General features: G+C 45.2%; 1 protein-coding gene across 2 annotated transcripts in view; it reads right to left on the reverse strand.

Moving 5' to 3' along the window:
* MYT1 (myelin transcription factor 1) overlaps positions 1–27,334 on the reverse strand; it is a 136,501-nt gene that overhangs the window by 46,175 nt on the left and 62,992 nt on the right. The window contains exons 8-17 of one of the 2 annotated variants that reach the window (XM_075350455.1): positions 17,389–17,523; positions 16,823–16,913; positions 16,624–16,734; positions 15,068–15,282; positions 9,896–10,101; positions 9,361–9,630; positions 6,745–6,899; positions 6,053–6,154; positions 3,836–3,898; positions 3,651–3,719 (exon numbers count right to left, since the gene is read on the reverse strand). In XM_075350455.1, coding sequence (XP_075206570.1) covers positions 3,651–3,719; positions 3,836–3,898; positions 6,053–6,154; positions 6,745–6,899; positions 9,361–9,630; positions 9,896–10,101; positions 15,068–15,282; positions 16,624–16,734; positions 16,823–16,913; positions 17,389–17,523 — 1,417 coding nt within the window. The remainder of the gene's footprint in view (positions 1–3,650; positions 3,720–3,835; positions 3,899–6,052; positions 6,155–6,744; positions 6,900–9,360; positions 9,631–9,895; positions 10,102–15,067; positions 15,283–16,623; positions 16,735–16,822; positions 16,914–17,388; positions 17,524–27,334) is intronic. The other variant, XM_075350456.1, reaches the window with a different exon arrangement.

The following is a 27,334-nucleotide window of genomic DNA, read 5'->3' on the forward strand; positions in this document are numbered from 1 at the left end:
AGGCTATGTTCACACTGAGATTTTGTGACGTGGTACCTACTTGGATAGTGTTTGACGGAGATCTAAATTTGACTTATATGTGGATTTTGATACAGATCTGCTTCCAGTTGCTTGTAGAAAAATCTTGTTTTGAACATACCCTAAAGGCTATGTTCACATGAAGTCTTTTAGGGAGGTTTTTTTTTTTTAGCAGATCTATTCCAAAATCCTCCTAAAAAAAACAATTTAATGGTATGTGCACACGACGTGTTCTAGATGCGTCTCTTCAAGCCTCAGACTCTTCAAATAAGCGCCAGAGGTCTTTTTTGAAGATTCTTGTGTTGTTTTTATGGCATTTTTTTTGTTTTCTACTTCTATATATAACATAATGAGCAGCTTACAAACGGTAGCCGCCTGAAGAATGGTCAGGCCACATCTTTTGCGCCTTTCAAATATGACGCTGTTAAAAGAAGGTCAAAAAGACGAAGCATGTAAACAGTGAGTAGTTTTTGCTTACAAAATGCTAAAAACAATGATCATATGTGTTTCTAAGTCCATTTTAAGGCTGGTTTTCGAAGCTCAGAAAAGACGTGGTGTGCACATACCCTAAGAATGTCTAGAAGATTCAAATTCTTCTTATTCATAACTATCCACCCTGCTGTTCACATGAATGGGGGGAGGGGGGCTGTCTAGCTTTTTTAAAAACTTTTTTTAGGCCTCTTTCACACATCTGCCTTTTTGGCAGGTGTGAGGTCCGTTTTCACATGTACAGGAGACATGGACACACGTAGACCCATTAAAATCAATGGTTTTACGCACATGTCTATTTTGTCACACGGACCGTGTGGCTGCATGGAGCACACATGTGTCTGTCTGCTCCACACTGCGACATGTCAATTTTTCTCCAGCAGCATGGATGTCACACGGATGTGATCCGTATGACACGTACCGGAGAAAACACGTGTCTTTGAAATAAAAGGATTTTCTATTCTCCCCCTGTCTCCAGCGCTGCTTTCTTCGGCGCTGCTATCATTTGCTTCCGGGCTTGCTCATTATGCTCATGAATATTCACTGCATCGCGGACCCGGAAGCAGCAGCACTGGAGACAGCATCGCCGGGGACAGATGAGAATACAGGTACATGCTGTTCGTGTGCTATGCAGATGTCACACAGATAACACACGCTGAACACGCACACACATACGCACCTTCACCACTGACCGTGAAACACGTGTGTTTTTTACGCGGATGAGTGAAAGAGGCCTTAAACAAGTGAAAGTGTCAGTTCCTTCCCCAGAGGGCGTGGCTATAGCGGGTCTAATGACATATTTTATATAAGGCCCGCGGTAATCACATGTTACAGCGAAGCCAATGATAGCACCGAGTAAATATACAGAAATCATATAATATTGCTCAGGTATGCACATTAATATATCATGATTAATCAGGGAGACTTTTTTGCCTTTCTGTGGAGCACACTGACACCTTTTTTCACCAGCGATGAGAATTTGTATCACGCGTGACTTGTTTTTGCCTACAGTCCAATACATGTTCTCTAAACATGATAGGCTGCTACACGCATGATGGAAAAAAAAAAAAGAGTGCATGGAACTAGTTCACCTACTCCAATCAGATCCAAACTAGTCACTGGCAGATCAAAAGGATGCAAAACAATTCTTCAGGAAAAAACTTCCTAACTTTTCAAAACAGGATCGGGAAATAAAAAACGCCTCCAAAAACTGCTCAAAATAGGTTTCCTAAAGCGATTATTTGCTTCAAAAACTCGTCGTTTTTGAATGCCTCAAAAAATCTGTGTGAATGTGGCCTTAAGGCTATGTGCCCACGGGCGCTCGTACCTGTGCATGTTTCCCGCAGCTGCTCGCCGGCGTCCGCAGCTATTTTTAGCTGCTAGATTACAGTGGAATAGCTGCGGGAAACATGCGGACATTCATGCGGCTTACCTGCGGACGTCCCGGCCTCTATCTCCATAGCGGAGGGCCGGGACATCCGCAGGTAATTCCGCATGAAGAATTGACATGCAATTATACCTGCGGATGTGGACATCCGCAGCATGTTTGGCAGCCGCACTCTCCGCAGCGTGGACACAGCACTCCCCATGTCCCATAGGATAACATGGGGAGTGACTGTACATGCTAAAACCTGCGGATTTATCTGGAAAATGCAGAAAAATCCGCAGGTTTTCCGCGGCAAAATCCGCAGAAACAAGCTCCCGTGGGCACATAGCCTAAGAGTATTATCCAGGTTATATGCAATTGTAACAAACCCTTAGCTGTGAGATGCATTAGCTGTGTACAGAAAGTTACCAGGAATGTTTCCTCTGAGCAAGCATGGATTTTGATAGTAGTGATGAATTGAAATACAAAATAAATCAATAAGATGCAGAATGTAAAATTATACAATGGTTAAATAAGTTATCCAGGACTTCTTTTTTTTTTACCATTTTTCATATGGGGGTATCCATGTGTCAGCAGGTAGTTGCTAACTATCTGCCTGATTTGCCCTGCAATCATATCTCCCGGCTCAGAGCAGTTATGGACTGATCCTGCTGACGATTTTCCTGCTTCCTGTGATGTCACATCAACAGAGCAGCTTCTTTTCTTCCACTCTGCTCTGTTGACGGGCCGTGGCTGCTGACTTTATGTTGATTGACAGCTGTCTCAGTGCTGCGCTAGGCTGAGCCGGCTGTTAGTCAATATGACGCTGGCAGTGACACCTATGGACAGCGCAGAGTGGAAGAAAAGGAACTGCTCTGTCGACCTGATTCAACGGAAGCATAATAATTGCTGGCTGGAGCAGGGAGAGATCGTCGTAGGGCAGCACAGGCAGGTAGTCAGCAACTACCTGCCGATAAGTGCTTAGATAAAAAAAAAAAAGTTCTGAATAACCCTTTAAAGGGGTCTCCTGTATCCTGGCCTTCAGTCATGACATTTCAACATGGACATGTGCTGTCTGCTGCCTCAAGTGATTGGCTGCAGTGGTCACATGTTTGTGTCAGAGCCTGGCAGGGAACCTGGGTATCTGTTTTAAGGTTACGCCTGTTGTATTCCCATCATTTTTGTGAGCTGTTCTCTGTCTACATGAGAACACCATCTATTAATTTAATGATGCCTTGTTCAACATTTAGGCTGTATATCGGGACGATAATGGACACGTCCAGGGTGCAGAGGCAATCATCATTACTGTCCAGGAATATCTCCTGATGGGCAGTCCTGCTTTCATATGACATGATAACATGGAGGATGAAGAGAAGATCAAGGAACAAGAATCTCTGCAACAGCTCTTCTCTGTTGCAATCGCCAGGCTTGCAATGCTAACAGCAGCCAGCGGGGGGCAGTATGACGGACATGCTCTGAACTAACTTGCAATAGTTTACACATGTCTTAATATACATTTGACATCCATTCTGTAGCAAATAAGGAAAGCAGGGTGGGCAAATGGTGCAGCAATTAGCCCTGAAGAAGCAAAATCTGCTTAGAGCTCAAATGACAGACACTAGTAGTAATCAATATGTAACGTCTTCTTGTTACATTTTTTTTTCCCACCCTGGTTCTAATGACCCACTACAGCTTTTGATCAGCCTCAGCAGATTTTGACAAGCAGAAGGGAGAGAAGAAAAGCCAGGAGTAGCAGTTTAGCTCAGCGCAAACATACTTGAGATCAGCAGAGTGTGCAGCCATGAGGTTTCTGAGACTCTTGTCAGCAAGAGGGCAACCAGAAAGACTGAAAGAGAACAGATAGATAACTGGATAAGCCAAAATAAAAAAAAAGAGGTGTGCGGGATAGTACTAAACAGCCTGCAAGCCAAAGCACAAAGGAGCAGTCAAGAGAGGTCTAACCTGCGGTGAGAGGCATAATTCCCAGTAATGTGTCCGCTTCCATCACATCCTGGCGTGGGGCAGCTGCGTGCAGAGAAAATGCCATGTTACTCGAAAGCAGAGGAGGTCACTGTAATGTCACATAGTATATCAGAGATGATACGTGTTCATTTGTCGGTCTAATCGGCAATGCAATTGTCTCGCCAACTCCACTGGTGGCCATTCCTTTGCTATTCTATTATCAGAAGTCGGAGCCAAGTAAAAATGTCCAATCCTTGGGACCTTATACCTATCCAAATGTCAAAAATTAAGATCCTGGTAAGAGATCTTAGGGAGTGCTAGATATGATTGTTAGTCTCATACTTTCCTGCTTTCTAACAAGCAGAGGTACAATATTTCTTTATTAAACTCACGCTTTACTGTCCCTATTGAGACTCACAATGTAAATTAGAAAAAAAGGAGCCAGCACGATCTGAAATTGCATGCATCATATTTTGCAACATAGAAGCAGTTATATATACAGGTTACAGGTATGTGTGCTCCATTATGGTTCTGCTTTTAACTTTATCTAGGAGGCCGCATGGCACATGAAATACAGAATATAGAGTAGGACCCCCCTATTGAGATTTGCCGTGACGTTGGCAGGGGTGGCTCAAAGAATTGATCAATTATTTGCTAAAAATCTCATTTATATTACAGTACGGTTGGAATAAATCTGTGAATTTGCACTTTTTATATGATGCATGCCATTTTCAGATCGTGCTGGCTCCCCTCTCTCACAATGTAAATTCCCTATCAGTATGTCTTTCGAGTGTGGGAGGAAATTGGAGAACCTGAGAGAAAACCTACAGAAACTCGGGGAGAACATACAAAGTCCTTGAAGATGTTGTCCTTGGTGGGATTTGAACACCCCCCCCCCCCCCCCCCCCCTCCCCAGAATTCTTGCATAAGCATCCATATCAAGCACATGACGAATAAGTCAAGAATATCTTGGATGGTAATACAAGCAAACTGGAATTCTCATTATTCTTGTGGTAACCCTACCCTCTATCTAGGTCACCCAGCCGACAAGGACCATTGATTGTCATTCAGTGTTTTTCCAGGTGGAGAGGAAGAGCATTAAACCACACTCAACAATTTTGTTTCTTTTGCTGCCAACATGTTGCCTAAAATGTCCCATAAAGACACAATCACTGCAAAAGTAGATAAGAGCTATGTACTTATGTCCAATCAATCATCACAGACTCTTCTCCACGCACACCAAGATGTGATGGAAATTACAAGATGAAAATGTACACAACACTAGAGTATAAGACGGTGGAGGCTGATGCCTGGCCCATGAGGGCAATACAAACTGACCAACACATCAGGTTGGCTGCTGCTACTCTTTGGGGAGGGCAAGGCAGGTGGCTTTCAAGGAATAAGAACTCAGTTACCTACTCAAGAAGGAACAATTCCTCAACTTTCTGCCGCTGCAACGTAGAGCGTACACAGACACCGTGACATGACTACAGATTAATTATACTAAAACTCTAGACTTTCGTCAAGTTCTACATTCCTTGAAGAAAAGGCAGTTGGAGGAGGAAACAGCAATAATCCAAGAAGGATCCTGGGAAGGTATCATGTGTGGAGAACAATGGCCAAAAGTGTCATTTTTAATAAAATTGTACCAGTTTGGTAATAAAGACAAAAGTGATATCTGACGTCAAGACTAAAAATAAAGTAGACGTTTGTGATTTTTTTTTTTCTCTCCCAAGAATTGTGTTCTGATAACCTAAACCTATAAGATCAATATCGCGGCTTTGGTTCTTCACTGGAGATTTTGCAGTAATGATATAAACAAGTTTTCAGCTCCACTGGGCTCGGGGTTGAGATGTGATTCTTGCTTCCTTTTCTAGTCTCATGCTTCTAACCCGAATAATTTTTCCAAATTTAGTTTTTTCCATTCTCCTTTACCTAAATCTAGCAGATTTCTAAAAGTGCCAACAAACAAGAAACCTCAACCTTGATGGTTGTCAAAGAGCACTGCAATTTATACATTTCTAGGGAACGTATCAACAAATCAAAAGTTTCTGCCAAGTTTAGGAACAGCTGTAAGATTGGACCGCGTTATCCGAACCCAGCAATAATATCCACGTCTAGCTTCAGAAAATTCAGCGATTCTCTTGATCTGCAGATACATCCCCACCATTGCTAATTTCTTAGGTGTGCTAAGCAAAGGCTTAATGTAGAACTTACTCATTCAGGAGGGTTCCTGCTCTTTTTCCTCCATCGCCCCCTTTTGGACTTGCGCACCCCCCATCACGTATTGGCCGAATATCCCGTTGTGCAGCAAAATATCTGGGAAAATATTGGTTTCAAGTAAGTCCGACGGGAGGGCCATGTTCTGCCAGACTTTAAATGTACCCACTGTCTGCACAGAGGGGAAGCAGCGACTCTGTAGACTGAACTAATATTCAGGTATTGATTCAGGACACAAAATGACTGCCGACACAGTGTGTAGGCAATGGGCACACCTTAATGCAGGGGTACATCTGGGCAAAATAGGGACCCTTTATGCATATCATGGAAACACAAACACTGACTTACCTCTGTAAGGGTCTAAGCTGGAGAAGGGAGATTTTCTCAGCTTCTTGATATGGTATTCGTAGAAAACATCATACTGTATCCCCAATGACTGGAAACTATTTTGTGTCTAGATGTCACCTAATCTACTCATGTGCTCGCACCCTAGAGAATGAGTGGATCGCCAGTGTTGCCCGTATACCCACTTACCTGCCCTCCCAACAAATGTACGGCATGAAATAATAACCGGGACCTTTCGTAAAGTTTTACAGATTTCCCTTCCTGCCAAAATGTGTCTGGAGCTCAAACTAAGCTATTGTGTCTGCCGTACGTTAATAATTCACGTTATATTCCATTTTACTTACGTCAGCAGCTCTTTCTTGCTGTCCTTGGAGAGAAACTTCAGCTTGAAATTGCTGAGCGTCACGTCTCCGGGGTATTTACGGTCTTCAAAGTTCTCCTCCTGCATCTCTTGGTCGTCGGCTTCTGATGAAGCAAAAGAAGCTCCCGCAGGTTCAGACTTTGAAGAAAAGTAGAATTTAGATTGTATTTTAATTCTTAAAGATACATATTAATGCTTAAAAGATAATATGGCACCTAGGATGGAATTTATGGCAACTCGCTGTGGAGAGAGACGCCATGAAGAGAGACACGCTATGGAGAAAGGCACACTATGGAGAGAGGCACACTATGGAGAGAGGCACACTATGGAGAGAGGCACACTATGGAGAAAGGCACACTATGGAGAGAGAGACACTATGGAGAGAGACACACTATGGAGAGATACACTATGGAGAGACACAATAAGGAGAAAGACACTATGGAGAAAGGCACACTATGGAGACACACTATGGAGAGATACACTATGGAGAGAGACACACTATGGAGAGAGACACACTATGGAGACACACTATGGAGAGACACAATAAGGAGAAAGACACTATGGAGAGAGGCACACTATGGAGAAAGGCACACTATGGATACACACTATGGAGAGATACACTATGGAGAGAGACACTATGGAGAGAGGTACACTATGCAGAGAGAGAAAGACACTATGGAGAAAGGCACACTATGGATACACACTATGGAGAGACACACTATGGAGAGAGACACTATGGAGAGAGACACTATGGAGAGAGACACACTATGGAGAGACACAATAAGGAGAAAGACACTATGGAGAGAGGCACACTATGGAGAAAGGCACACTATGGATACACACTATGGAGAGATACACTATGGAGAGAGGCACACTATGCAGAGAGCGAGAGACACTATGGAGACACACTATGGAGAGAAGCACACTATGGAGAGAGGTACACTATGGAGAGAGGTACACTATGGAGAGAGGTACACTATGGAGAGAGGCACACTATGGAGAGACACACTATGGAGAGACACACTATGGAGAGACACACTATGGAGAGACACACTAAGGAGAAAGACACTATGGAGAGAGGCACACTATGGAGAGAGGTACACTATGCAGAGAGAGGTACACTATGGAGAGAGACACTATGGAGAGAAGCACACTATGGAGAGAGGTACACTATGGAGAGAGGCACACTATGGAGAGACACACTATGGAGAGACACACTATGGAGAGACACACTATGGAGAGACACACTAAGGAGAAAGACACTATGGAGAGAGGCACACTATGGAGAGACACACTATGGAGAGAGGTACACTATGCAGAGAGAGAGGTACACTATGGAGAGACACTATGGAGACACACTATGGAGAGAGACACTATGGAGAGAAGCACACTATGGAGAGAGGCACACTATGGAGAGACACACTATGGAGAGACACACTATGGAGAGACACACTATGGAGAGACATGTTAGAGAGAAACACGGTAAAGAGAGAGACATGGTATGGAGAGAGACACACTATAGAGGGAGAACAATATGGAGTGAGACACACTATGGAGAGAGACACACTATAGAGGGAGACACGATATGGAGAGATTATGCAGAGAGATCTGCTGTGGAGAGACAATATGGAGTGGACTAAATTTTTCTTTTAAACTACCCACAAATTGTATACTCATATTGTTCCCTCCCAGTAAAACATAAGCTTGTCAGGACCTTCAGAAAACTACAACCAAGTTTTTGTCTTTGTGCCATTAGTCTAAAGGTGTCTATACAAATGAGTGCAGGGTGATTTTGTTGGGAACAACCATATAAACTAAGGGGTCCAGACTCTCCCTGACAGATGACATAGAAGAAACAGAAGGATTGAGGCAAATTTCAACACTCAATCTTATTGCTCTTAAACAAAAGACTCTGCCACAAGATGTGCGTGGCGGTGATTCACTCCTCTCTCCTTACTGAAAACACGTTAATGCTCGGCCAAACTGAGCATGCATGTGTATGAGGGAATTGGCTGGAATATCTGTCGGCCAAATAAGTGTGCGGCTGAAAGCTATTAAAGGTGTATAGACCTCCTTAGACAACAATGCAAAAATACTCTTGTTCTTGGGGCACAAATATATAAACAGTTTACTTTAAGAGGTATTCCCATCTCCAAGATCCTATCCCAATATGTACTAGGTATAATAATAATAATAATTATATTAGCAAATCCCTCCAATTAGAAATGTAGTATAGTTCTCCTGATTAGCCATGTCTCTTACTTGATGTGCAGGGCATTGCAGCTTAGGTTTCCATGGTTACGACTACAGCAACTAACTGTCATTATATGAGTGAACGTAACCATGGATACATAAGCTGCAATGCCCTGCACATGACATAAGAGACATAGCTATATCAGGAGAACCATACTACATTTCTAATTGGAGGTATTTGCTAATATTATTACTATTATTGTTATTACACCTACTACATATTGGGATCGGATCTTGGAGATGGGATTAATCCTATAACTATTATTCATTGCTGACAGTTACAGAATTCCAACATTTAACCCTTTAGCTAAATACTTAATTGTTTTGTGATTCACCAGTAACTTACTTCTTCAGGCTCCTCTTCACGTTGGCGATTTGGCTTGGTATAGTCAATGGGTCCGTCCCAATCATCTTGCCGAGAGGTCTGGCTGGACTGGGGTGAGGTCATAGTGCTACTTGTGGCACTGGTGCAATTTTGGCGTTGGGACTGGTCCGGTGACTTCATGCTTGGACTACTGCTGCAACTGCTGCTGCTGGGGAATGTGTTCTCCCTTTTCCGATGTTTGTTCATACTCAAGTCCAAAGTGCCATTTTCATCGACTTCAATGTCCATAGACTGGATGAACAGACGAGGGCAGAAGACCTGGTTTTAGTTTTCACACACACCAGTTATAAATGATAATAACTAATATGGAACAACAATTTAAGTAGATTATCTTGTGTTTTGAAAGTGTAAGATTGATCCCCACAGGAACGTAGTAAACGATGCTGGATAGGCATAACTTGTTCAAAGGTAAAAAGTAAATCCATGCTTCAGAATGATGAGTCTGAGCAATTCACACGGTGGCACTCGTACATGCGATGATAATCTAGGTACTCACTTTACTTGGCAGGTCCTGCTGCTTTGTACTGAGATTCTCCGGCATCTCCCAGCATCGAGTGGAAAGATTCAAGATGGCCGTTGCTGCCATGTGTGCAGCCTCGGCATCATGGGTGTAGTCAAAGCCAGAGGAAGAAGATGAAGTGCTTTTAACATAGCTGCTGGATGGACTGTGACTTGGGGATGAGGCCTTTGGAAATGGTTTAGCTGTGAAAGATCAGACAGGCAACCACGTTAGAAAATAGTAAAAGAAAGTTCCAAGGGCAAGATACTTTACAGAAGGGAGTGTCCAACTGACTGCTCGGAATTTTTTTTTCTATTTGCTTCCTAAATGCACACTTCAGGGACTTGTTAGGTGGATAGGTGATCTCATTGAATAGGGTGTTTTCCCTTGGACACCAGCACTATTTGGGTCTGCAGTGTGCTATTTATCAACAGGATCCCCTCTTTGAATCAGCCATTAGGCTACAGAGGGTTTTCCTGAACCACCATTGTAGTTTACTATTGGCCTCCTGAGGAACCCACTTCTGGGAGAAATGCGTTGAGGCTTGAAATTACCATTTTATTCACATTAATACGTTTTTGAATTTTTCTCCCTACTGTCCACCTGCCACACCAATTTATTTGTTGCACTTATCTTAGGCACTGCACCTTTTTTCCGGCAGGGACTTCAGGGGCAGCAGGGAAAGTCGTCGCGGAGTGGGGGCGCCATATTGCATTTTTAGGGTGCCAACCCCCGCTGTTAAGCAGTGCACAGATAGGTGCAGCTATTGAGGGCTAGCAATCTATCCTGTGCACTTTTAGTAATCACGGTGTGGTTTTAAGTGATTTAATAAAGTATTTAAGTTTTATAGGGACAGTCTATGTGCATGTATTTTGTTATTGCCTAGTTGTTATCACATATATGAGTCTCGTGGATAGGTGATTACTTATAGATCATTTGGGGTTAAACCGCTGGGACTGATCATCAGAATGGGGCACTTTTATTCAGAACTAGCTGTAGTACCAGCTTTGCCCAGGATAGAACCAAATCTCTCTCTCCCTCCCCCACTCTGCCTCTCTTCCTTTCTTCCACTCTCCCACTCTGCCTTCCTCCCAGTCTCCCTCTCTCCCACTTTCCCTCTCTCCCACCCCCTTCTCACCACCAAAATCATATTAACTGACACATAAGCCTCTTATACTAACAATGTCCTTCATTGCCTTCAGCAACCAATCAGAGCTCCTATTAATGACCTGTAGCAAAATATAAGCAGAGCTGTGATTGGTTGATATAGGCCACCTGATAAATATCCAGGATAACTGTCAAAACAGCCAATATATTACATCACAAATCCAAACAGAAAGTAAGTAAGAGTTTTGCTTTGAGCGAATACCTGTAAAGCTCGGGGTTAAAATTTCCCCTCAAAACACAGTCCTTGACGTTCCGAGTCATGTGAGGTGGGTGTTCAAAATTGTGTTACTATATATGCAACGGTGAAAATTCCTTTAGCAGACATAGAGTATGATTCCACTTGCGTATGACTCACGCAGTCTCACATCGGTATCACCCGCAACAGCCGCACACTCTCCTGACAGGAGGGGGGTCGGCTCCATGTATTTCCATGCAGCTGAGGTGCTCCTGTGAGGAGAGTGTGCGCTGTGTCGGGTGATAACGATGAGAGACTCGCACGAGTCATACACAAGTGGACTCATACCCTTAGGGCTCTTTTCCACTTGTGATTTTCTTGTGCGGGTGCGATCCGATAAAACATCGGATTGCACTCGCACCAGTGTTAATCAATGAGGCAGTGCCCTCTTTCCTTTTATTTCTGAACACGAATCGTGCTCCCGTTGCAGTCGCAGCATGCTGTGTTTTGCAGCGAGTCTCGGCTCATGCACCCCCATGCAAGCCTATGGAAGCGTGTGAAACCCCGCACTACACTCACATGTAATGCGACTGCAGTGCGATACACGCAGAGACAGGCCGTGGAGGCGATGGGACAAAGTGCTCCCTCTATCTTCTCCGAGGCTGTGATACGAACACAAGATCGCATCACAGTCGCATGACCCTCGGCTGATACCTGCAGCAGTGTCATTAGCATATCGCTTCCGATGCTGCCGCATCGGAAGCGGTACGCAACTGGAAAAGAGCCCTTACACACATACACACACTCAACTTTATATATTAGCTGGAGCAGCAATGAGCATGGCTGACCACAGTTCTATTCATTTTTTACCAGAAAAATTATCTCGGCGCTTTACAGCCTCATAGGGACTGAATGGCGAGGTAGTCATTCTAATGGGGACCCTTTCTGCTGTGGAGTGTCGGTCCCAGAAGTAGGACCCTTATTGATCCATAAGTTACTTATCCTGTTGACAGGTGATAACTTATTGTCAATGGACCACCTTTTTAAGCAACTTTCTAAATAGCCATCATTACAATTTTCTACCATTTTGCTACTTCATTGTGTTCTTTATATAACAGAGTGATCTGGAAAAATGCCAGCGCTTCTGGTTCTGACGACTTTCTGCCCTCCCATCCCTTCCCTCAGGGATGAATTACATAACGACTATGTGACCCAGGCACTACGTGCATTGCGGTATGTTCCACTATCTAAAAAAAAAGTGCAATATTATTTTTTGCATTAAATTTCACACCGAGAACCAGTTCACCAAATATAATATATCCTCACCAAGAAACTCCTCCAAACACCTAATGAATTGCATTATGAGCTACCTCGGCTGCTACGCATCTACTTTAAATCTCCTCTGGGAAATTTAACCAGTGGGAAGATTCATCTCCAATTTGCTTCCACCTCCTCCATGAAGTTTTACATTTAATAAATCTTTCCAGCTCAGATGGATTTTCAGTCAGTGAATTAGAGGAGAAGAGCGGTGGTGGGACGGTTCGCCGTCCTCGCTGCTTTGCAGGAATTTATTTTGTCAGTACAATTACCCAGAAAAATGCTCTGCAAATATTGCAAATGAGGCGATCTTATTCAGCGGGAGAATTATTTTTGCTGTGAAACAAATGACTTTTCCGTCAGTCCTAACCCAAGCTGTCAGCGCCACTTCTCCAATTTGGCCTGTAGCCAACGTCATCATTCTGTGTGCCGTGTGGGTTCAGCAATAAAGAAGTAAGTCCCATTGTGCTGCTATAGCGGAGTCGTCTCTGAAGCATGAACGTTTTCTTACTGAGCAGCTGTGTCAGGATTACACAAGGATCTTGGAAAGTAGGATTAGTTATGAGGGAAAGCCCTCTCGAGGCTACTGAGATCTACAAGCAGTTTTCCTAAACCTCCCCATACTCTTTGCCGAGCTCTATCTGTAGATCCTGATTGCAGATTACAGCGCATCACCTCATCCCCCTACATGGAGCTTCCAACATTTCATTTTTTTATAATCTTTGTTTGATATTTACCTATTACTAAGCAGCATTTTTCCATAAAGTATAAGTCCTTGAGTCATTTTCTTTTTCCCCATTGCCATAAACTCTATTCCACTGTTTATATATACCATTTCCTCGAACATAAAACCTACCCCAAAAATAAGCCCTAGTAGGATTTTATAGGCTTTCTTGAGTATGCTTAAAATATAAGCCCTAATCCAAAAATAAGCCCTAGTTGCGTTTTTCCATAAAAAAAAGTGTCCAAGCAGATAAAAAAGTTAAAGAATACAACAGGTCTCTTCATCAAAGAAAGCAGACACCCTCTCCCCCATCAAAAAAAAAAATCGCACTAACCAGAGCCCAAACAATTACAGTTGGCAAGTGTTGATGGTGGATAGGCTCTCACACAGAGATTTGCTTCACTGTCAGGTCCCTCACCGTTCCAGCTGCATTGTGCTGCAGCGCTCACAAACAGATCAGGTACCATTATCAAACCGCACGAGTCATACTTCTTCCAGTCACCAGGGAGAGCCAACCATTGTAGAACGTAGGAGGATCTGACAGCGAAGCAGGTTTGTATGTGAGAGCCCATTCACTTGCCAACTCTAATTATTTGAGCTCTGGTAAGTGCTATTCTTTAGGAAGTACCTGCTTTCTTTTGGGGCAAACTTAGCAGTACATAGGGAATAATAAATTTAAGCAGGTAATTTAAACCTTTGTAAATATTGTATGTGTCCACCACTATAGGACTGGTTCTGTACCACGAGAATAGCAGATCAGATAAGAAAATGTGCATCTGAGCCAGTAATAGGATTAACACGAAATGTTGATGTTCCAGAATGTGACATGATTAGTTACATAGTTACATAGTTACTTAGGTTGAAAAAAGACCTAGGTCCATCTAGTTCAACCTTCTTCCACCAGTTCTACATTTTGTCTCTAAGTCATTTATAACCAACAATGTTATGTGTACTGAGGAAATCATCCAGCCCTTTTGTAAAAGCTGTTATAGTTTCTGCCATTACTACCTCCTTTGGTCGGGCATTCCACAGTCTGACCGCTCTAACTGTAAAGAACCCTTTCCTATTTAGGTGTCGGAATCGCTTTTCTTCCACTCGCAGTGAGTGCCCCCTGATCCTTAGTACTGTCTTCGGAAGAAATAAGTCATGTGCCCGTCCTTTATATGGACCACACATGTATTTATACATATAAATGAGATCTCCTCTGAGACGTCTTTTTTCTAAGCTAAACATATCTAACTTTTCCAACCTGTCATCATATGGGCGGCTTCCATCCCTTGTAGTAGTCTCGTTAGCCGCCTTTGAACTGACTCTAACTTGTGAATGTCCTTTTTAAAATGTGGAGCCCAAAACTGGATCCCATATACCAGATGTGGCCTTACAAGTGATTTATAGAGGGGTAACAATAGATTGGGATCACGGGATCTAATCTCTCTTTTTATACACCCTAAAATCTTGTTTGCATTAGATTTGAATAAATATTTAATTTTTATCCAAGAATAAATGTGGATTGTTGTACATGGGAAAATATAACACCTCCCCTAAATATAAGCCCTAGTGCATCTTTCGAATCAAACAATAATATAAGACCCTTTCTTATTTTGGGGGAAACACAGTATATATGTTTGTGCTGGCAACCATTATGGACACTATAACTGCTCTACCAGGAGGGACAGTCACACGTAATTTATAAGCTCCTGAACAGTCCATCTCCCTATGTATCACCACATAACTGAACAGATTTTCTAACATGTTGCCAGTATAGGATATGATGACCCATACTTACATTTAAAGGCTTTGGGTGAGGTTTCGCTTGTCTGAATCTTTGGGGCAAGCAAGCGTTTGCCGAAAACCTGAGCATCAAAACTTGCATAATCAAAGGTAACCTTGGAGTATTTCTCCAGTTCCTTGGCTAAATTGGCTCTTGGCGTTGCAGGAACCATGTTAGGCCTGTAGCTGCCATACTGGGGAATCTCCAGCTGCTTCACAAAGCACATGGGCCTAGGAATAAAGAATATAAAGGGCATGCATGTTAAAACATTATAGTTCTAGCTGAGCTGTAGTTAGTTAAGGCCTCCATACACATTGGATAATGGTGTCTCCCGACAGGAATGCTTGGCTAGACCGAGCGTTCTTGTGCTCTCTATGAGAGTCCCACTTGTCAGACTCATCTGGCAGTGTCTTATCTCGGAGAGAGCAAAATGATCAGTCGAAGAAATTCAACTGGCTGGATCTTTATCTCCCTTAACATCATGTGTCATGGAAGAGTTGGAGGGTGTCTGTAGAGAACCCTCCTATATCTTTAAAGCAGGGAATGTGATTTCTGTCTTAAAGTATGTGCACATGTTAAGTATTTGCAGCAAGCAGAAATTTCTGCTGCAAATACTGACCGTGTGCACATACCCTTAGTAATCAGGATTAGGTAAATCTCAACAGACAAGGTGACATCTCTCAGAGATATCCCCAGCTTTTCCAAAGGTCCCCTATGCCCTCCAATCCAGCAGCATTCATACCTGTATGCCCAAATTCCCTCCTAACCAGTCCTGTATAACGCTATTCACTTATATGTTGTTTAAAAACAACCACTTATAACCCTCACTGTCCATGTGCTAATTAGGCCTCTGAATAGTCGCACGGGCGATAGCTCCCCTTACTAGGTGGCCGTCTTTACATGTTATCACACCCCTGAGGGCATGATAACATGATTTCCACGAGTTGGCGTCACCACTGGCTCCTGAAAAACACGTGCATGCGCAAGGCTCATTTCGGCCTCATTGTTGCACCCCAGAAGCAGAGTGGATGTTTCCCATCTTCATTAGTTGCACTTCATATGACCAGAAGTTCAAAACCCGTGTGCGTGAGCAGTCTTCTGAACTTCCGGTCATGCGCAGTGCGCCTAATAAAGCCAGGAAGCGTCTACCTTGCCTCTGAGGCGCACTGATGGTGCCAAAATCAGCCGCGCACATGCACAAGAGTCCCAGGAGTTGGCGGGGACACTGGCTCATGGAAATCATGTTATCACGCCCACAGGGGCATGAAAACACAGAAAGCGGGCTGACTAGTCAGGGAAAACAACGCCCCAGCTACTATTCAAGGCCGAATTAGGATAAGGAAAGCAAGGTTTTATGTAATTTGTTTTATTAAACTTTTATATTCGTGAATAGCGTTATACAGGGTTGGTTAGGGAGGGGATTGGGGCATACATGTATGAATGCTGCTGGGCTGCAGGGCATAAGGGACCTGACAGGTTCCCTTTAAGGTGCTTAAAACCACACCCAGTTCTCTGGTATACTATTAGGGTTTCCCTGTGTGGATGCCCCGACGGGCGATGTCCAGCTTTACCTGAGTATCCTGTCTGAGTTTGTATTATTTTTGGTGAGATCTCCAGGCTGTTGCTGCTTCTCATGGGATCTGGCCAATTTTTCAGCTGCAGCAATGGGGCATCCAGATAAACTACAAACCAATGCAAAATAAAAGAAAACTTAGATGATATATTATATCACGGGAATAAGTTCCTGAGTCGCTAATGATGCTCCCGTACCTCCTATGTGTGTTCCTATTGCTGTTAACGTGGCCCTGTCCAGTGCAGCCGGGGGTTGGACACTTGAGTACATTCTCGTGCATGGCCAGAACTGTAAAAATAGAAAGGGAATGATGAAATTAAAATCTAAGCATAATTGGTTGTAGTTAAACGTAGTCAAAATATTTCTTGTATATTATCCTCCATAAGGGCTCATTCAGACGTTTGTCTGATTTCGGACCGCATGCACAGCAATGAGTGTGATGTTTTCATAGATATATATGAAGCTGTTATGCTCCGGTTGGGAGATATGCAGCCGGGGTCGAATCCATGTGAACGGATGTCCGAATGAGCCCTAAGAGGTGTCGCAGCATATATTGTACATCATGCCCATAGCTGGATGTGTTTAGGAGCTGACAACCACCATTCACATAAGTCAGAAACGAGTTGTCACTGCCTTTCCGCACTATATTAGCTTCTCATTCAAAGTACATTTCTTCAAAATGAGAAAACAATGAGCACAAGGGGAAAAGTAGACCACAAAAAAGACACGCCATGGGCTTCAGGAAGATGATGGGGTGTCTTACTCTCCGGAGGGATCCTGTCCTTGTGTGGGCATCCTGAGAGGCTTCTGTGATGAGGGTACAGTCCCGTTACATGTCCGGTACCATCACAGCCAGGGGTGGGACATTTAATCTCTCTTTTTTCAGGTCTTGCTGCATCTGATAATAGAAATGACAATAAATAAAGGATTGCCCCAATTCCTGACTAGTCTCTTTATTATTAGTAACCCACGCCTGCTGTTATTCATACATTTTGGGTCTTGCTGTTGGGTCAGGATCAGACAGCTTGACGGGTGAAAGATTATACAGTCTTTCTATATAAAACAGCAAATATACCAAATCTATATGTGAATTAACCATCTGTCACTGCAACGTTTCAATGTGCTCTGTGACTAGAAATCCACAAACTGCCTATTCCCCGTGCGCCAGGGTAATTAGTCCATACAATAACATTTTGTTTTTTTATTTGCCTTGGATCATCCAAACAGCTGTCTACAGTATATTCAGACTCCTAAATATCCACATGTACGTTATATTGTGTTGTAGTAAAAGAGTTCTGTGATGCCTTGAGGGCTTGTCCCATCAAAAATATTTATCACCCACTAGAACCATTGCTTATAATAAAACTTGGGATCCCATCCCCTTTTGAATTAAAGGCAATTTGTCAGCAGGTTTTTGCTATGTAATCTGAGGACGGTATGAGGTAGGGGTTAAACACAGAATTCAGCCATGTGTCTCTTATCAGAATGTGTGCTGTTCTGTACTTATGAAGGTTTTATCACCAGGTGATAAGTACCAGGTCTGAAGGTCATTTGACTGCTAGTCCAGCACACTATCCTCCTGTGGTTAGCAGCTCACTGTCAATAAACAATGTACACAGAGAGCTGTGGTGTGGGTGGGGTTAGCTTTCTCCACTCTGCTTCATGCTACAGATAAGAACTCTGATTGTGTCACAACTGCTGCTCCCAGTAATCTAAGTGATATATCTTTGGATTCAGGATCTCTTTTCCTACATTATGCTGCCCTCAGATGATGTAGCAAAAACCTGGTGACAGATTTCATTTAAGTGCATGCACACTACTGCTCAGTTTAAAGGGAATCTGACAACAGATTTCTGCTATGTAATCTGACAGCACCATGATGTAGAGACACAGACCCTGATTCCAGCAATGTGTCACTCAGTTTTCTTGGTGCAGAAATTGTGATACAATCACTGAGCCCTGTATAACCCCGCCCTCACCACTGATTGGCCATTGTCTGTGTACACTGTGTTTTGACAGAAAGCTTCTTATCATTGGTGGGAGAGGGGTTGGACCAGGAAGCATGACACACCTACTCCTGTAATGATAATCTTCTGTTGATAAAACACTGATTTTATTGAAACAGCAAAACACAGTCCATTGAAGGTGTTGTCCGGGACAATTGTGTTGTTTAACTATGGACTTAAGAACTAACAGGCAGGTAGTGGCTAACTACCTGCCTGTTCTACCTGGCACCGGCTCAGAGCGGTCATGGACAGCTCCTTCAGTTGATTCTGCTGCTTCACATCAACAGAACAGCTCTTTATATTGTCAATGGGTGTGATTGCATAATGTCATCAGTAACGCCCTGTCAACAGAGCCGAGCAGAAGAGAAGGTTTAGTCAGGGTTTCAGGGTTGGGAACCCATGCAATTTCTTCTTTACCATCACTGTACAAGTTCAGAGTTGGACAGAATGGTAATAGAAAGTCTATGGGACCTTTGCTACCACTGTAGACTGAAAATGTTCCTACTAGACTGCATTGTGTGTACAGTGCCATACGTTGGAGCCATGTGTGCAGTCACACACAGTGCCCGGCTGGCACAGCAGTGTAGATATGCTATGTTCTGCTGCAGTCACATTTTTAGGGCAGTTTCTATTATACATTTTACTACTTTTAATGACTAAAGAAACAATTTCAATCATTTGCTTTTTCTTTTTTTTCCCACATCCACTTTGTTAGGCCCCCTTCACACATCAGTGATTCTGGTACGTTTGTGCTTTTTTTAAAATGTACCAGAATCACTGACATATGCAGACCCATTATAATCAATGGGTCTGCTCACACATCAGTGATTTTTCACTGAACGTGTCTCCGTGCAGCGTGCACGCGTGGCCGTGATTCTGCACGGAGACAAGTCCGTTTTTTTCTGGCATCACTGATGACCCACGGACCACACTATGGTGTGATCCGTGTGTGATCAGTGAAACACGTACCAGAAAAACACTGACATATTAAATATTAAATATTTTCAACTTACCTTGCCTGCGATTCGCTGTGCAGCCTCCGCTCTCTGCAGCTCCTGCCTGGCTCATGAATGTTCATGAAAGCAGGAACAGCCGACCCGAAAGTAGGTGCTGAGAGTGATGGGCGGACGCTGCAGAGCTGGAGACTTCAGTACCATGGACAGCAGCAGTGAAGGCTGGTGAGTAATGTCCATATGCAATCACTGATCACGGATTGCACATGGACAACCCACGTGTGCCGTGAATCACGGAACACGGAGGGACATGTGCATGTTTTACACGTCAGTGAAAAACGTCTGTGTTTTTCACTGACGTGTGAAACGGGCCTTAGGCCCCTTTCACACGTCAGTGATTCTGGTACGTTTGTGCTTTTTTTAAAACATACCAGAATCACTGACATACGCAGACCCATTCTAATCAATGGGTCTGCTCACACATCAGTGATTTTTCACTGAACGTGTCTCCGTGCAGCGTGCACGCATGGCCGTGATTCTGCACGGAGACAAGTCAGTTTTTCTCTGGCATCACTGATGACCCACGGACCACACTATGGTGTGGTCTGTGTGTGATCAGTGAAACACGTACCAGAAAATCACGGACATATTAAATATTCCAAATTTTTAGCTTACCTTGCCTGCGATTCGCTGTGCCTGCTCCGCTCTTGGCAGCTCCTGCCTGGCTCATGAATATACATGAGAGCAGGAATGGCCGACCAGGAAGTAGGTGCTGAGAGCAGTGGGCGGACGCTGGAGACCCGAGGAGTTCAGCACCATGGACAGCAGCAGGGAAGGCAGGTGAGTAATGTCCATGTGCAATCACCGGATCACGGATTGCTCATGGACAATCCACGTGTGCCGTGAATCACGGAACACGGAGGGACATGTGCGTGTTTTACACGTCAGTGAAGAACGTCAGTGTTTTTCACTAACGTGTGAAACGGGCCTTAAGGTGATGGACAAAGTAAAGGGGTTTTCCCACAAACAACGTTCAGGAAAAAAGTCAATTTAAAAGTTCATTTTAATCGCTAGATCTTAGAATAACAACAATTTATACAATTTGATGTGTTTAAAAAAAATGTCCCTAATCTTATATATGTGCCCCTGCTATGTACTGTGTGTAATGGGTGTGTCTGACTGTACAGGAACATGGTCTGATCAAACCAAAGCTCCTGGGCAGGGGAGGAAGCAATAAAGTATACAAACATTACAGCACAGGATCACAAATTGTTCTTTCTATGAGGTAAAATATTTTAAAAAAAACAGGCAGGGAAATGCTTTACTTCAGGCCCGTTTTACACGTCAGTGAAAAACACTGACGTTCTTCACTGACGTGTAAAACACACACATGTCCCTCCGTGATTCACGGCACACGTGGGTTGTCCATGTGCAATCCGTGATCCGTGATTGCATATGGACATTACTCACCTGCCTTCACTGCTGCTGTCCATGGTGCTGATCTCCTCGGGTCTCCTGCGTCCGCCCACCGCTCTCTGCAGCTACTTCCTGGTCGGGTTTTCCTGCTCTCATGAATATTCATGAGCCAGGCAGGAGCTGCCGAGAGCGGAGGCTCTAGAGCGAATCACAGGCAAGGTAAGTTGAAAATATTTAATATTTAATATGTCCGTGATTTTCTGGTACGTGTTTCATGGATCACACACGGATTACACCATAGTGTGGTCCGTGGGTCATCAGTGATGCCAGAAAAAACTGACTTGTCTCCGTGCAGAATCACGGACACGTGTGTACGCTGCACGGAGACACGTTCAGTGAAAAATCACTGATGTGTGAGCAGACCCATTGATTATAATGGGTCTGCGTATGTCAGTGATTCTGGTACGTTTTAAAAAAGCACAAACATGCCAGAATCACTAACGTGTGAAAGGGGCTTCACAGAAAGAGTCAGCTATGATCCCACGCTGTGTTATCTGTTTACTTTATTACTTCCTCCCCTGCCCAGAAGCTGTGGTATGATCAGATCATGTCCCTGTACAGTCAGACACGGCCATTACACAGTACATAGCAGGGACACACATATATAAGATTATCTCAGCACAGGAACATTTTTTTTAAACACATCCAATTGTATAAATTATTATCATTCTAAGATCTATTGATTAAAATCAACTTTGAACTTAACTTTTTTCCCTGGGAAAACCCCTTTAAATGTCTGTATGATTTTTCCTTTCGTGGCTGAGATCCTGCTGACAAAATAATTTGAGATTTTTTTTGTTTTTTGAAAGTTATATTCCTTCTTTTTCTGCAAATCTCCCCCCTCCCACCTACTCGAAACAGAGACAAATACTAATTTTGCTGTACAGAGATATAGAAAAGAAAATATTTCAGGACAAAGCTGAAAATGACCCAGGGAATCAATGGGTGAGATCGTTTTCCCTTTCACGTTTGGCTAATCTGTTTCCGGTAAACCAGCAGACGGCCACAAAGAGATTATTTTACACTGTGGCATCACTGCTGGGAGAGTCATATTCTTAAAGCTTTCAGTTGGATAAAGGAGAGGAAGCGGAGAGGGAGAACTAGCTTGTAAATTGCTTATGAAGCAGAAAATTTTGCTTATCACCCTTGGCAACGGCATAATGAACTTCAATCTGCAGAAATACGCAATGTACATTTTTTTCCCCTTTTTTGCAAAATGTGTTAACATCTACAGATAGGAAACATGATTTTCTAGGACATATTTTTGCAGTGTTGTTTCCAAGCTGTTCCGGTTGGAGTTAAGCGATCAATTAGAATTTTACATACTTTCCAGACTGAATTTGATATTCATTGCAAGTTTTAAGTCTCTTAAGCCAAAATACATAATTTCCTCCTCAGCTATCTCTCTTTATCCTTGCAGCAGTTTTACACTTTTCTAAACTGTTCACGATTTCCACCACGTATTCATCTTAATGTGGTGACAACGACTGTCTTCTTCATGAAGAAAAAGCTGAAAAGTTGTCACACCTGGCAGAAGTAAACCTTCCAGTCTCCTCGTCTCACCTTCTCCTCTCTATAAAAGATAACCTCTTAAAGAACAGATTTTTTGATCCCCGTGTACTTGTCACACTCATACAGCGGCCTACGGAGGCTTTCCTCTTGGCCGCATCGAGCTGTACGTACCATAGATTAACGTTATCTACAGTTACATCCGATTTCAAAAGATTCTCCTACATGTCTCTTTTTAATAAGCTGCTGTATTTCCCTTAACCCCTTCAGCCCCCAGCCTGTTTTCACCTTAAAGACCCGGCCATTTTTTGCAATTTTGACCAGTGTCACTTTGACAGGTTATAACTCTGGAACACTTCAACGGATCCTGGCGATTCTGAGATTGTTTTTTCGTGACATATTGTACTTCATGTCAGTGGTAAATTTAGGCAGATATGTTTTGCGTTTATTTGTGAAAATTTCGGAAATTTGGCGAAAATTTTGAAAATTTTGCAATTTTCAAAATTTGAAATTTTATGCCCATAAATCTGAGAGATATGTCACACAAAAAAGTTACCAAATAACATTTCCCACATGTCTACTTTACACCAGCGCAATTTTTGAAAAAAAAAAAAAATTCCGTTAGGAAGTTAGAAGGGTTCAAAGTTCATCACCAATTTCTCATTTTTCCAACAAAATTTACAAAAAAAAATTTTTTAGGTACCACATCACATTTGGAGTGATTTGAGAAACCTAGGCGACAGAAAATACCCAAAAGTGACCTAATTCTAAAATCTGCACCCCTCACTCTGCTCAAAACCACATCCAAGAAGTTTATTAACCCTTTAGGAGCTTCACAGCAACCAAAGCAATGTAGACGAAAAAATGAAAATTTTACTTTTTTAACACAAAAATGTTACTTTAGCCATAAAAATTAGTATTTTCACAAGGGTATCAGGAAAAATGCATCATAAAATGTATCGTGCATTTTCTCCTGAGTACGCAGATACCCCATATGTGGTGGAAATCAAATGTTTGGGCACACAGCAGGACTCGGAAGGCAAGGAGCGCCATTTGAATTTTTGAGTGCAAAATTAGCTGCACTCATTAGCGGACGCCATGTCGGGTTTGAAGACTCCCCGAGGTGCCTAAACAATGGAGCTCCCCCATAAGTGACCCCATTTTGGAAACTAGAGCCCTCAAATATTTTTTCTAGATGTTTGATGTGCACTTTGAACCCCTGGTGGCTTCACAGAAATTTATAACGTTGAGCCGTGAAAAGAAAAAAAATTTTTTTTACCACAAAACTGTTGCTTCAACCAGGTAGCTTTTTTTATCACAAGGGTATCAGGAAAAAATGCACCATAAAATGTATTGTGCATTTTCTCCTGAGTACGCAGATACCCCATATGTGGTGGAAATCAAATGTTTGGGCACACAGCAGGACTCGGAAGGCAAGGAGCGCCATTTGAATTTTTGAGTGCAAAATTAGCTGCACTCATTAGCGGATGCCATGTCGGGTTTGAAGACTCCCCGAGGTGCCTAAACAATGGAGCTCCCCCATAAGTGACCCCATTTTGGAAACTAGAGCCCTCAAATATTTTTTCTAGATGTTTTATGTGCACTTTGAACCCCTGGGGGCTTCACAGAAGTTTATAACGTTGAGCCGTGAAAAGAAAAATTTTTTTTTTTACCACAAAACTGTTGCTTCAACCAGGTAGCTTTTTTTATCACAAGGGTATCAGGAAAAAATGCACCATAAAATGTATTGTGCATTTTCTCCTGAGTACGCAGATACCCCATATGTGGTGGAAATCAAATGTTTGGGCGCACGGCAGGACTCGGAAGGCAAGGAGCGCCATTTCACAGCAAAATTGGTTGGAATTATTAGCGGACGCTATGTTGCGTTTGGAGACCCCCTGAAGTGCCTAAACAATGGAGCTCCCCCACAATTGACCCCATTTTGGAAACTAGACCCCTCATGGAATTTATCTAGCTGTTTAGGGAGCACTTTGAACCCCTGGAGGCTTCACAAACGTTTGTAATGTTGAGCCGTGAAAATATTTTATTTTTTTTACCACAAAATTGTTTTTTCAAACAGGTAGCTTTTTTTCCACAAGGGTATCAGGAAAAAATGCACCATAAAATGTATTGTGCAATTTCTCCTGAGTACGACGATACCTCATATGTGGTGGAAATCAATTGTTTGGGCGTACGGCGGGGCTCAGAAGAGAAGGAGCGCCATTTCACAGTAAAATTGATTGGAATTATTAGCAGACGCCATGTTTCATTTGGAGACCCCCTGAGGTGCCTAAACAATGGAGCTCCCCCACATGTGATCCCATTTTGGAAACTAGACCCCCCCCCATACAAAAAAAATTAGTTTGGCGAAATAAAAAATACAGACATCAGTAGAAAAAAAAAAAAAAAATGAGCGCCTGCCAAGACCAGTGCCAAACGTGAGAGCAATGCACGAGTCTCGCATCGCATCATCCACTGCAGTCTGGAAGCGAGCAACTGCGCTGGATAATGCGATGCGAGAGGGCGGGGCGGCAGATGAGAAAGGGCGCAGCGGATGGAAGATGGGAAAGGGCGCAGCGGATGGAGGAGCGGCAGAGGATGGGAAAGGGCGCAGCGGATGGATGATGGGAAATGGCGCAGCGGATGGAGGAGCGGCAGAGGATGGGGGGGGTGAGATGGGGATACCTACCTTACAGGATGGATCTAGGCAGCAGGATCACAGCAGACAGAAGAGGCAGCAGATGAAGGAGGCAACAGATCGAGGAGGGTGAGAGGGGGCAGTAGATGGAAAATGGGAGAGAGCAGGCAGCAGATCGGGGAGGGGGGCAGAGTCTGATGGGAGAGAGAGATGGCACATGTAGGGGAAGGGAGGGGGGCTTGCAGCACATGTAGGGGGAGGGAGGGGGGCTTGCAGCACATGTAGGGGGAGGGAGGGGGGCTTGCAGCACATGTAGGGGGAGGGAGGGGGGCTTGCAGCACATGTAGGGGAGGGAGGGGGGCTTGCAGCACATGTAGGGGGAGGGAGGGGGGCTTGCAGCACATGTAGGGGGAGGGAGGGGGGCTTGCAGCACATGTAGGGGGAGGGAGGGGGGCTTGCAGCACATGTAGGGGGAGGGAGGGGGGCTTGCAGCACATGTAGGGGGAGGGAGGGGGGCTTGCAGCACATGTAGGGGGAGGGTGGCTGGCTTGCAGCACATGTAGGGGGAGGGTGGCTTGCAGCACATGTAGGGGGAGGGTGGCTTGCAGCACATGTGCTGCAAGCCAGCCACCCTCCCCCCACATGTGCTGCAAGCCAGCCAGCCACCCTCCCCCCACATGTGCTGCAAGCCAGCCAGCCACCCTCCCCCCACATGTGCTGCAAGCCAGCCACCCTCCCCCCACATGTGCTGCAAGCCAGCCACCCTCCCCCCACGTGGGGGGAGGGTGGCTTGCAGCACATGGAGGGATAGGTGGTGTGGCGATGGAGAAGGGGCAGCCGATGAAGGAGGCGGCGGCCGCCGCCGATCGGGGGCAGCAGCGGCTGAAAAAGGTGGGTGCGACGGCGGCGGGGACAGTGGCGAGCATGGCGGCGGGGACGGCGGTGGATCGGGAGCGGCGGCGGGGACGGCGGTGGATCGGGAGCATGGCGGCGGGGACGGCGGTGGATCGGGAGCGGCGGCGGAGACAGCGGTTGCAGCGGGAGCATGGCGGCGGGGACGGCGGTGGATCGGGAGCGGCGGCGGAGACAGCGGTGCAGCGGGAGCATGGCGGCGGGGACGGCGGTGGATCGGGAGCGGCGGCGGAGACAGCGGTGCAGCGGGAGCATGGCGGCGGGGACGGCGGTGGATCGGGAGCGGCGGCGGAGACAGCGGTGCAGCGGGAGCATGGCGGCGGGGACGGCGGTGCAGCGGGAGCATGGCGGCGGGGACGGCGGTGCAGCGGGAGCATGGCGGCGGGGACGGCGGTGCAGCGGGAGCATGGCGGCGGGGACGGCGGTGGATCGGGAGCGGCGGCGGAGACAGCGGTGCAGCGGGAGCATGGCGGCGGGGACGGCGGTGGATCGGGAGCATGGCGGCGGGGACGGCGGTGGATCGGGAGCGGCGGCGGAGACAGCGGTGCAGCGGGAGCATGGCGGCGGAGACAGCGGTGGAGCGGGAGCATGGCGGCGGAGACAGCGGTGCATCGGGAGCATGGCGGCGGGGACAGCGGTGAAGCGGCAGCAGCGGCGGGGCGATCGGAGACAGCGGCAGCAGCGGCGGGGCGATCGGAGACAGCGGCGGGGACAGCGGTGAAGCGGGAGCAGCGGCAGGGCGATCGGAGACAGCGGCGGTGAAGCGGGAGCAGCGGCGGGGCGATCGGAGACAGCGGCGGTGAAGCGGGAGCAGCGGCGGGGACAGCGGTGAAGCGGGAGCAGCGGCGGGGCGATCGGGGACAGGGGCGGGCGGCGGGGCGATCGGGGACAGGGGCGGGCGGCGGGGCGATCGGGGACAGGGGCGGGCGGCGGGGACAACAACTTACCGCTCTCCTCGGCTTCCAGGGACGGTCACAGGCCGCAGATCCACATTGATTGGAGAGAGCGGTCACAAGACCGGTCTCTCCAATCAGAGCTGGGGGCGGGTGAAGCATCGATCACCCAGCTCCAGCCAATGGCCAGTGCTACAGCAGCACTGATCAGGGCTGAATTTCAATGTTCCAGCCATTTTCAATGGCTGGAACATTACAGTGGCTGTAATTGGCTGAGCGGCGTTCGTCAGCCAATCACAGCCTCTGTAGGTTCGGGGAGGAG

The sequence above is a fragment of the Anomaloglossus baeobatrachus genome, chromosome 5 (assembly GCF_048569485.1).
Source record: "Anomaloglossus baeobatrachus isolate aAnoBae1 chromosome 5, aAnoBae1.hap1, whole genome shotgun sequence".
NCBI classification, from domain to species: Eukaryota; Metazoa; Chordata; class Amphibia; order Anura; family Aromobatidae; genus Anomaloglossus; species Anomaloglossus baeobatrachus.